General features: G+C 39.6%; 1 protein-coding gene across 6 annotated transcripts in view; it reads left to right on the forward strand.

Moving 5' to 3' along the window:
• pde4d (phosphodiesterase 4D, cAMP-specific) overlaps nt 1-12,006 on the forward strand; it is a 115,435-nt gene that overhangs the window by 97,384 nt on the left and 6,045 nt on the right. For 5 of the 6 annotated variants that reach the window (XM_053625500.1, XM_053625505.1, XM_053625501.1 and 2 more), the window contains exons 7-14: nt 6,393-6,486; nt 7,045-7,220; nt 7,562-7,660; nt 7,803-7,967; nt 9,226-9,325; nt 10,261-10,415; nt 10,513-10,635; nt 11,336-11,518. In XM_053625500.1, coding sequence (XP_053481475.1) covers nt 6,393-6,486; nt 7,045-7,220; nt 7,562-7,660; nt 7,803-7,967; nt 9,226-9,325; nt 10,261-10,415; nt 10,513-10,635; nt 11,336-11,518 — 1,095 coding nt within the window. Of the gene's footprint in view, nt 1-2,122; nt 3,843-6,392; nt 6,487-7,044; nt 7,221-7,561; nt 7,661-7,802; nt 7,968-9,225; nt 9,326-10,260; nt 10,416-10,512; nt 10,636-11,335; nt 11,519-12,006 lie in introns of those variants that run through there. The other variant, XM_053625504.1, reaches the window with a different exon arrangement.

The following is a 12,006-nucleotide window of genomic DNA, read 5'->3' on the forward strand; positions in this document are numbered from 1 at the left end:
GTGCAACCTCATATTTATTCTGCACGGAAAGAGATAATGACCAAAGGCAAGGCAGTGACAGAATTTCTGGAGACTGAGAGCAAATGTAAAAGAATGACAATTTGTTGTTTTAAATATTTCTTAAGGAATATATAAACCTTCATCAAGGAGGGTGTCAATAATTGTGGGTTTGACTGTAGTGTATGTGTGTGTGTGTGTGTGTGTGTGATTCCATACACATTCCCTGTCAGTGGGAAGTGTTTTGTTATGAAAGTAATATTTCATTGATATCATTACATAAAATCTGTATCTATGGACTTTCAGTTCTTTCTGGGGTTTATTTTTAAATTGATGCCACACATTCAAAATAGAGTTGCTATTTAGATCCCAGTCTACAGGAAAAATCATTTACAGAGAAATCACAGCTAAAATCGGCTCACGTCTTGGGTTTTTTTCTTCTTTTTTCCATTCGCCACTAAGAGTGAGTGTTTTAACACCTTGCAGACATATCGACAATAGAAACAACACACGCGTGTGTCCGCATGAGCCCACACTGCCCGATTATGACTGGCTCATCTGCTCCAGGAAAGCTGTAAATGAGGCAGTGTTCTGCCGCCGTCTCTGAGGGAGCAGAAGTGTGAAACAATCCCACGTCACCCTTTCGGCTCAGCCTCTTCCTCTGTTGTCCACACTGTTGGAAGGAGCTATTCTGGGACCACTGAAAGACCATAGCTGATTATCACAGGATTTACATTCATGGTCATTGCCTTAATTAATAATCGTATCCCACGCATGGTGTTCTAATGGTATTTGAGGGTTAGTTGTCATGTTTTATTTCCAAATATGGGCTTTCAGTGTATCATACATATAATATTCTTACATTATTATGGATATATGGACAGGACTAATTTGTTCTTCCAAGAAGAACTCGAAATTTCTCCTACAATCCATTAAATCACATCTACTTATTCAGTTATTCATCCTGAAGCATATTGTTCTGTAACTGCAGTGAAACTTATTTTAAAAATATCTATAGCTATGAGATCGAGGAAGGTAAATCTTTATGTGCTTATGGTTCCTGGGAGTTTAATGGGTTAAAGGTCCAGGTTTGATCCTGAGCTTGGGTTACTGTCTGTGTAGAGTTTTACATGTTCTCCCTTTGTCTCTATGAGTTTCCTCCGGGTTTTCCAGTTTCCTCCTACATCCCAATAACATGCTGGTAGGTAGATTTGTGAATCTAAATTGTCCCTAGGTGTGAATGAACGTGTAGGTGCATGGTGCTTGTGATGGACTGGCATCCGATTCAGGGTGTATTCCCACCTCACGCCCAGCCTTCACGGGATAAGCTCCGGATCCACCACAACCCTGGCCAGGACAAAGCGCTTGCCGAAAATCAATGAATGAATGGCTTTTAGAAAAACAAAAGAACTTTTTATAGTACCTCAACACATCCACCCTTTTGTATACTACATCCCTCCATCATCCAGAACCAAATTCTAGAAAAAACCTGTATATTTTTTCATCCATATCAAATTTCATTATTCATTATTCAATTGCTTATTATTATATTTTTTAAAAATATGTATATATAATTTACACACTCACACGTGCACACACAATCATGCAGATGCAGGCCAAGAGCTAGAGTTAATCACATGAAACATCAGAATGAAGGAAAAAACGTGATCTCTGTGACAAAATGGTGTGGAAAAACAGACCGCTGTGTACAGATGTTCTGCAGGCTGAAACACCTTGTTGATAAGAGAGATCAGAGGAGAATGACCAGACCGGTCTGAGCTGACAGGAAGTCTACAGTAACTCAAATAAGCGTGCTTTACAACCGTGGTGAGCAGAAAAGCATCTCCGAACACACAACACATCAGACCTTGAGGTGGATGAGCTACAACAGCAGAAGACCGCATCAGGTTCCACTCTCCTGCCAGCTGAGAATCTGAGGCTAACGTGGGCACAGGCTCACTCATCTCATGCTGAGATGCTTTTCTGCTCATCGTGGTTATAAAGAGTGATTATATGAGTTACTATATTCTTCCTTGCAACACAAACCGATCTGGTCATTTTCCTCTGACCTTTCTTATCAAGAAGGCGTTTCCACACACAGAACTGTTGCTCACTCAATGTTTTGTTTTTCGCACCACTTTGCGTAAACTCAAGACTGTTGTGTTATGTGAAAATACCAGGAGATTAGCATTTTATGAAATACTCAACCCAGCCCTTCTGGCACCAACAGCCATACCACGGTTAAAGTCACAGACATCTTTTTTTCCCCATTCTGATGTTTGACGTGAACATTAACTGAAGCCCTTGACCTGTATCTGCATGATTTTATGCACTGTACTACTGCCACATGATTGGCTGATTAGATAAGTGAGCAGACGTACAGGCGATCTTATTAAAGTGTGTGGGGTTTTTTTTCCGGGGGGGTGTTCGTGCAATTTTCACTTCATAAACAGCTGAAGTATTTGATTACTAAAAGCTAAAAAATACCACTCATGTTGGCACTGTATCATGGATTTGTGTGTTGTGGCGCTCAATTACGTCTTGTGAGCATGTAATTACTTGATTTCGGATTTCAGTTGAAAAAGTAAGGCGGATTTTATAGGATATGGTTTAAGGAACAATGCAACTAATCATAATTTCACACATTGTACGATCATACACTGTATGAAAGTAGAACCTGAATTTAAAAAAAAAACTTTTCTATTTTATTATATTTTATTTGATTATATTTTGTACATTGTAAACAGCCTTAAAGTCTCTTTTATGTACTTTGTAAGCAGGCATAAGGCCCTCTACATGGACCCACAATCACATAGGATGGGTGTTTAGACAGGAGTATTCTAAACTGTTAATTGAACATCAGAAATGTTTTTGCAAATTCCTAATTGTAGCTTCAAACTTATTCGGACTTTACTAAGACAAACGCGTACGAGTACCGTCTTTAATGCCTTCATGTTATCACAGAATAGAGCAAGTCTCTTTGAACAACGGCAGTATAATAGCTTTTCACATATGCTCTCCGACTCCCCACATGAGCAAGACTTGTGAATCTTCCTCCTCTCACTGAATATTTTATACCCCAGGATGAGACATTACCTACGTTTCAGTCATGTCGTGCTGATTACCTCACTCTGACTGACACACACACACACACACACACACACACACACACACACACACAAATCAGCATCACACAATTGCACAGTCCCCCCACATACAGTACTCTACATTCGTTTGATTATGAGCAGGTATCATGGGGATTGCTTCAAGCATCTCACTTTGAGCTGCACAGCTCCGGAGAAGGGGGGCAGGGCTGGAGAGACAGATCCCGCCTCTCAGATTTACATAGACCTCAGTTTGGCCAATAAGCTGAAGCAATGTACTCAGCCTGATCCTTGGAGGGTGAGCGGGGGCTGCAGTCTGAGCTGCTCTCACCTGAATGATGTTGGTGTGGAACAGAGCCTTATTTGGAAGCTGTTGATGGAGGGTTTTCTGCCTCTCTGGCATGAGCATCTCTGAGTTCGCTGTGTGCTTAGAAAGATGCTATCGGCTCGCTCGTTTGACCGTTTTATTAGGAATCTGGTCCAGCTCTATATGTGATAAATGAAGGTTACATTGAGCAATGATGTTTGGGATCACTTGGAGAAATGTCGGGACTGTGCTGGCGTTCTAGCATATTGTGGACGTATGATGAGGAATAATGCATTGATCAGATTTTTGTATTATTATGACTTTCATTTCTGCAGCTAATAGCTGTGCTATTTTTATCTGCTATACGGAAAAGCTCGCTTCTCAAAATGCCTGAGGCGAATTACTTGCTTACCGTTTCTTGGGGATACATAAAGGTAAGCTGGTCATTGACATATTGTTTCATAATAAAGGGTGCCTCCATTTTTATTTTCCAATGATTATATAGGGTTGTTCATTGAAAACCTGATGATTGTTTTTATTTCTGCTTTGTATTTACACCATTTTCAAGCAATAGCTGACCTTTACACGGTGTGAACATTTCTTAGCAAATGGACCAATAGAAATGAACGACAGTAAAATCTTGTTCGTTAGCCATCAGACGTTCGATCTGTAAGGTCGTGACTTAAACATGTTCATGTTATCACTGATGCACAAAGCAATCCATTGTGTTGCTACTAATTAAAATTCACTAGAGTACAGATGAAAACTCAGTATTCACACTGACATAAAGAATGAGTATGAAAAGAGTATAAAAAATAATAATGGGTATAAAAGGCAGACCCCCCCCCAGATTCCGCAATTACTGACACATGGCCTGGTTAAATTCCACAAGAAACATTGTATCTCCATTTAAAAGTGTATAATAATGTATTGATCATTCCTTTGTAAGATATATATTACATCAGATGTGTTAATCGATTGCTTTATTGATGGAAGAATTTAGTGAGCTGGTTGTTACGTATGTAGGGATGTGGCTGTATGACCTCATTAACTACTCAAAATTATTCAGGAAAGGTATGCACTAGTTATAAGAGTAAGGAATGTGAGTCTGGACCCATCGTTATACCCTGAGCGTTTAAGATGTTTAGAATGAGGGTTCCTGTAAATTACCACATTCGAGATAGAAGCTTTTCTTCTGACATCGAGAAACCGATGTACTGTCAGACCCATATGGTCAGATACATACACAGACTGAGAAGGATAGAAAGAGCGGCATGGATGGATGTGTAAATGAGCTGATTTACTGATTGAAGAATTTATTGAGCCGGTGGTTATAAATGTGGGGATGTAGATGACCTGCTTCAGAAGAATATTACTGAAAAACTACTCAACATTATTCAGTGAAACTAATAGGAAAGGTTAAGGAATGTAAGTCTGGATTCATCATAAGACCCGGAGAGTTTAAGGGGTTAATGAAGGGGGTTATTTTTTCCTTTCCTACGAATGACTACATTAGAGATGGAAGATTTCCTTCCAAACAGATGTATTGTCAGAATTTGTAGCTTCAACATAAACAAAGAAGAGAGAGATACATGGATGGTTCACTGATGAATTTTGCAAGGAGTCTTGATCCAACGTCAGGCCCTGAGAGTTTAAAGCGATAAGAATACATTTTTCCCCCTTATCCTGTAAATTAGTACCTCTGAGATACACGGTTTTCTTATGACACAGAAACAGATATACTCTCAGAACCATATGGTCAGATACACACATAAATAGCTTATTTATACGTCCTTTCATCTCTCTCTCTCTCGCTCTCTCTCTCTCTGAGTCGTTGATTGATGAATTTAGTGAAGAGACTTGACCCACCAATAGGCCCTGATAGTTTAAATGGTTAAGAATGAAGGGTTTTTTCCCCCTTTTCCTATAAATTAGTACCTCTGAGATACAAGCCTTTCGTATGGCACAGAAACAGACATCATTTTAGAAACCTATTGTCAGATAAACACATAAACAAAAAGATAGAGAGATGCAGGGCTGTGTAAATGAACTGGTTTATTGGATTGTTGAATTTAGTGAGGAGTCTTGACCCAGTATCAGGCCCTGAGAGCTTGAAGGGATTTAGATTTTGGTGAAGGTCTTTTTCTATAAATTAGCACGTTAGACATGCAGGGGTTTCTTATGACCGTATACTACATAGGGATAGCTATGAACTCAGAGAGAGAGCGAGAGGAGAGAGATGCATGGATGTGATTTATTGATTGATGGAGTTAGTGAGCTTGCTGGATGTATGTAGGGTTGTGAGTGTATGACCTCTTTGTATTGCTTCTCTCGCAACTGCTGTTGTTTCTCAGATAATGACTCTAAATGTACAGCCAAATGTTGTTGTTTATCTTGCTAGTGTCTAGCTGAATCCTCGCTGCTGCCATTTCCATGTCTCACTTCCCACACAGTTTTTCGGTCTTGTAAATCTTTTGTAATGGTTCTCATTCCTCTGTGCTTAAAAATGATTTGACTTTGTCTTTCGTCCTGCATAGTGTCAGGTTCTTGTTTTCCTGTATTGCTGCCCATGTAGTCTTGCATTGCTGCCTGTGTTTTTCGAGGCCTCCTACCCCGTGACTGAGTGTGTCACTGTGACCTCGTTTTTCAAAGTGTGAGATAGTGCGGATTCTGTCTTCATGTGTTATGGCTCATCTGAGAAACTCAGCCTTGAGTTTCCAGACCATCCGAATGCCAAACAGACTTTGAAAATAAGAACGCAACGAGATTATATAGGATTTTGTTTTGGTCTTTATCTTGTTTTGGGTGGACGAGGAGCACAAATACCTGTACATGAGATTTTATAAGATGTCCGATTTATTTATATCAATTTACATGTGACTTTTCAGCAGCAATCTCAATGTTTTCTGCTTATTGGAAATGTTTAGAAAAATTCTGTATTCTGCCCATGTTTAACTCGTATATGCATACATGTGCCTTTGCAGTTCAAGAGGATGTTGAACCGAGAGCTGACCCACCTGTCTGAAATGAGCCGCTCTGGAAACCAGGTGTCTGAGTATATCTCCAGTACATTTTTAGGTAAGTGGTAACAAGAATCATAAACATGTTTCATAACCTTGTCATAATGTCATGAGCCATGGCTGTAGTTTAAATTGTACAGCAAGCAGAGATGAGCTTCAATGCTATAATGTTGTTAGAAATATAAACTGTACAATAGCATATAGTTTCCTACTGCTTTATAGAGAATTACGTTTTATTTAAAAAATCATTCCGTTAGTTATCGAGGACCCAGCTGATTGCTGCGTTTCATCATTAAAGTAAATTGTTGATTTTGCTGGTGTAAATGCTTTATTATGTGTCTTAGCTAGAAAATAATCAGTAGATATTTATACTTTTCGTGCCATAACTGGCAAACGAGGAATTGAAATCTGAACGTGGTGATTATTAAATCCATAATTACACATCTGATTAGTTGACCCTTTAATATCCAAAAGTTGACATGGAATATGATAATACATGAATGCATTCTCCAGCGCTTTGAGAAGCTGCTTTTAAAGGCGCTTTATAAAAGAAAGTTTATTATTATTTTTGCTCTACTTTTACACTTGTTTGGGTGTGTTTTGCGTGCCTTGGCAGACAAGCAGCATGAAGTGGAAATGCCGTCTCCACAGTCACAGAAGGACAAGGAGAAGAAGAAGCGGCCGATGTCCCAGATCAGCGGCGTGAAGAAGCTCACTCACAGTTCCAGCCTGACCAATTCAAACATCCCTCGCTTCGGAGTAAAGACGGACACTGAGGAAGCACTGGCCAAGGTGTGTGTGTATGTGTGTGTCACTGGACAGAGAAATGTTGAACGCAGTGGCTGTATGAAAGCATGATATCATACTTTGGACTGGAACAAGTGCTCACTTTTCTTTAACAAAAATGTCAATAACAAATTCAGCTAGCTTCATTTAAAAAATGTCTTTTTTTTGTTTGTTTTGTTTTGTTCTTATGCTATTAAATCTGTTTGGGAAATGATGGCTAATCCCAGGTGTCTCGTGTACTGCAAGGATTTGAAGAAATGTACATTATCGTCAAGAGAACAGCAGATACTCTCACTGGTTATTTCTTAAAACATCACTTTTGTTTTGTTTTGTTTTTTCCATTTCAGGAGCTTGAAGATGTGAACAAATGGGGCCTTAATGTTTTCAAAGTCACAGAGTTCTCTTGCAACAGACCTTTAACAGTTATGATGCACACAATATTCCAGGTGTGAACCTTTTTTTTTGTTAAGTTTGCGTGACTTTCCCAGTTGGCATTAGCAGATGATCATTTTTTCTGTTCCAGTTTCTGTTGGATTTTTTCGTGTGTCTTCATGCCATTTTTTTTTTCCCCCATCTGCTACCTTATAGGAAAGAGACTTATTAAAGACGTTTAAGATTCCACTCGACACTTTTATAACGTATCTGATGACGTTAGAAGACCATTACCATAGCGATGTTGCCTACCACAACAACATCCACGCTGCCGATGTGACTCAGTCCACTCATGTGTTGCTCTCCAGCCCTGCTCTCGAGGTACCACACATCACTCTCCAGTTTTAGGATCTGCCCTGCTTCAGTTCATCTGATTTAACATACCAACTTAGAAAAACTTTAATTCCATCAAGAGCTTTGGAAGCTGAGATTCACTCACTGTGTGTCCAGCAGCATTTAGTCACTAAGTTCTTAAAATCAAGAGAATTTGAACGAATGTAATTTGAATAAATCTATATCTTCTCTGGAATTTAGCTCAGTAATTGGGTTATTTAGCACACGTATACTGCTAAACTGATATCTTGTGTTTTTCTGCCTAATTGCATGCATACAAAATTTATCAGATGATTCGAGGAAACAGCTCGTCTCTGTGAAAACAGCGACCTCTCTCGCAGGATATCGTTATGGATCATTTGCAACTATAAAAACTCCCAGATAAATCTTTCCACACAAAGTGGCACGAGTGCAGTCCGTTATCAGCCAGCGACAAACAGCTCCAGTTCAAACAGCCAGCCAGAAATATAACTCATAACGGATTAAAATGATATGAAATAGTGTAGCGTTTATTACCATTATTATTCCAATCAGCCAATAAAATAGTTGCTGCTGTAACCATAAACGCTGCCCTGTGCTCATCCTAGGACTCTTTTCCTAGGACAATATGACCATATCATTCTGAAGATCCTTTCAACACACTTAATACTGTTGTAATGACTTTATAGTATACAGTTGTAGAACAGTAATGATTTTGATTTGCACTGTAAAGTGTTACCCAGAACATGAAGGAATCGTTTGGCTATAAATCTACATCCAGATTTCTGTAAAGCTGTTTTGTTGTCATTTCTATTATTAAAAGCACTATACAAATAAAACAAATGAATTACGCTACAGGGAAATGCAGTTACGCTAATAAATTGGCTACTAAAGAAATCAGGCTGTTAACTAGCTCATGTGAAAACCCTCGAGTGATTTTTCCCGTTATCAGATTACTTAAGTGCGTGTAAATGAGTTTTTCAAATTTACTGCCAAATAAGGTGTTTTTTTTTGTTGTTGTTGTTGTTGCAGGTGTCAGATATTTCTGTGCATGTAAACACACTGAGTATTTGGTTAAATAGTTTCATTATACGAGGCATTGTAATTACACATTAGTGCACTGATTATCTGCTGATTGCTTTTCTGTCTTTTAGACTTCTAAACCAGATTGTGTTGTGTTCCTTGTATTTTTTGTTATTTAAGCCGAGTAAATGAACTCTTTTTTTTCTTCTTCTTCTTCTCCTCTCTCCTCTGTTTCGTTCAATAGGCTGTTTTCACAGATTTAGAGATTCTTGCTGCCATATTTGCCAGCGCGATACACGATGTCGATCATCCTGGCGTCTCCAACCAGTTCCTCATTAACACTAGTAAGTCGTGTGCTCTCCCCTGCCAGCAGCACAGCACATCAAGCTGGCAGAGTGAGAACGGGCTTATCAGTCAAGATATTGTCACCATGACCCATTATCTATTTGTGTCTTTGCCTCTGTCCTCTAAAAATAAACCTGGTATGGACTCCAAGCTGCCACTCTTAGAATAACTACTCTAAATTTGCACTTCTTTGAAATGTTCTGTGGGGTTTTTTTGGACATCAAGTGACACAAATAGATTTTGTGAATTATCATAGAAGCTCAGGTAGTGTAGAGTCGAGGTTGTTTCATGTGCGCCAGCTGTGCGGGTCAGTGAAACAGCTATCGGTGCATGTGACTGTGGACGGCAAAGCCACGCTCACGTGCCATGCCATTACACAAGGTACTTAGCTCTGGGCCGAGCACTGTGGACTCGGTGTAGGCACTTTCATTATGTAAGGAAGGACACTGTTGTGTTAACAGTTAAAGACAGATACATGCACACACACACATGGGTGAAAAAGAGGCAAAAAAAACAACATTAAAGTGTCAATGAGCCACCACAAAGCTTCCGTACACCTTGGCATAGACTTGTTCTGAAAGGATGAATAGCGTTCTTCAAAATGCGAATCCCTCAGTTGGTGTTATGATGATGGTGGTTTAGAACGCTGTCTTAAAACATCAATCCACAATCTCCCATAAGTGTCCAACTGGGTTGAGATCTGGTGAGTGTGATGGCCTAACGTACAACGTATGATTTACATAAATTCCATACTCAGTAAGTCATTCATCGAGCCTGGATGGGGGTGGAGTCATCCTGGTAGAGACCACTCCCATCAGGATAGAAATGCAGCAAAAATACACAGCAAAACAGAGTTATATATACAGTACATACACATGTATAATAAGATAAATGTATACGAAATCTGTCATTTATGTGAGTCTTTTCTCCTCAGACTCTGAGCTGGCTCTTATGTATAATGACTCGTCTGTGTTGGAGAACCATCACCTGGCTGTGGGCTTTAAGCTTCTGCAGGAAGAGAACTGTGACATCTTCCAGAACCTCACCAAGAAACAGAGACAGTCACTGCGCAAGATGGTCATCGACATCGTGAGTTACACACTATTTATCTGCACTTTGTCTCATTATTAGTGCTGTCATTCCAGTTAAATGGCTTTTTAATGAGTGTGTTTTGGGTCGTGTGCAGGTTCTGGCCACAGACATGTCGAAACACATGAATTTACTGGCGGATCTGAAAACCATGGTGGAGACAAAAAAAGTGACCAGCTCTGGGGTTCTGCTGCTGGATAATTATTCAGACAGGATACAGGTTAGTTATCCAAACAGCACTGGCAGTGTTATATACATGATGTGAGTGTGATGGATTACGATTACAAGTAAACCCTTCAACTCTCAGGATCCATGAGCAAAGCCAGATTTCTCAATCTCATAGCTGCAAGACCTTTCCAATTAGCTTTACTGTAGATAATGAATTATTTATAGAAGTTAAAGTGGTTAGATTCTTATTTTAAACATACTATAGTACTAAGTCTTTTTGGACACTAAAATATATTTCTATCATTTCACTTTTTCTCGAGATATGTGATTTAACTCCAGAAATAAAGAGAAGCGTTTCTGTTGCCATCCTGAAGTAACACAGATCCTGACGTTTTTATTTATTTATTTATTTCTCTCATACCGTCCATTTATATTTACATGTAATGTTATGGAATATCCATGAACATCCATGAAGCACGTTAGTTCTTATCACATTATAACAGCTATAGACTGTCAAAAGAACACAGCTTGTCATGTCACAGAGAAAGCACAAAGCTCTGTGTCCTGAAGACTTTCCTGTGTCAGAAAACGCTACAAAAAAGCTACAGCTTTACCTCAGACTGTTGGAAACTCGTTCCAAAAATTGTTAAATAAAGGCATACTGAACAAATAGCATTGAGAATTCAACAGCACTGGGAAACTTTAGGACAGTAAAGAAGAGTTTTGGGGTTTTTTGGCTGCTTGTGTCTCAGGTGCTACAGAACATGGTGCACTGCGCAGACCTCAGTAACCCCACCAAACCACTGCAGCTGTACCGCCAGTGGACAGACCGCATCATGGAGGAGTTCTTCAGCCAGGGAGACCGCGAGAGGGAACGTGGCATGGAGATCAGTCCCATGTGTGACAAACACAACGCTTCAGTTGAGAAATCCCAGGTAAGAGACTGATGACCTGTGGAATTTTAAGCTCCATTGTCTTACCACTAGGTGGTGGAGGAATTATCATTTGGACCGTCCGGCCATCTGTCTGAGATTCTCATTAGCATGATCTCTCAAGAACAAGTGGTTGAGCATATGGAATTATCATTATAACCAGATGAACTGATTAGATTTTGAAATTGATCCAAACAGGGTCAAGATCACAACAAGGTCAAATGTCTGACTTATCTGGACATGCAGCGAAGGCATCACCATCGACGCAGTCAGCATCAAGCTATATTTGGTCTAGTCATTTTTAGTCATTGCCAATTCCAACTCACTAGCTAGCTCTTCCCTGTCAACTGATGTTGATACCTGAAAGACACGCATGATTGGCTAGTGATGGTTTGATTGACAGTGGAGAGACTAAAGCCACTCTGCCGATCTAGAAAGAACAGCCAGTTTTGCTCTTTTGGACTCTTGGCCGCAGATTGCTGTGGCATCAT

This window comes from Ictalurus furcatus, chromosome 5 (genome assembly GCF_023375685.1).
Source record: "Ictalurus furcatus strain D&B chromosome 5, Billie_1.0, whole genome shotgun sequence".
NCBI classification, from domain to species: domain Eukaryota; kingdom Metazoa; phylum Chordata; class Actinopteri; order Siluriformes; family Ictaluridae; genus Ictalurus; species Ictalurus furcatus.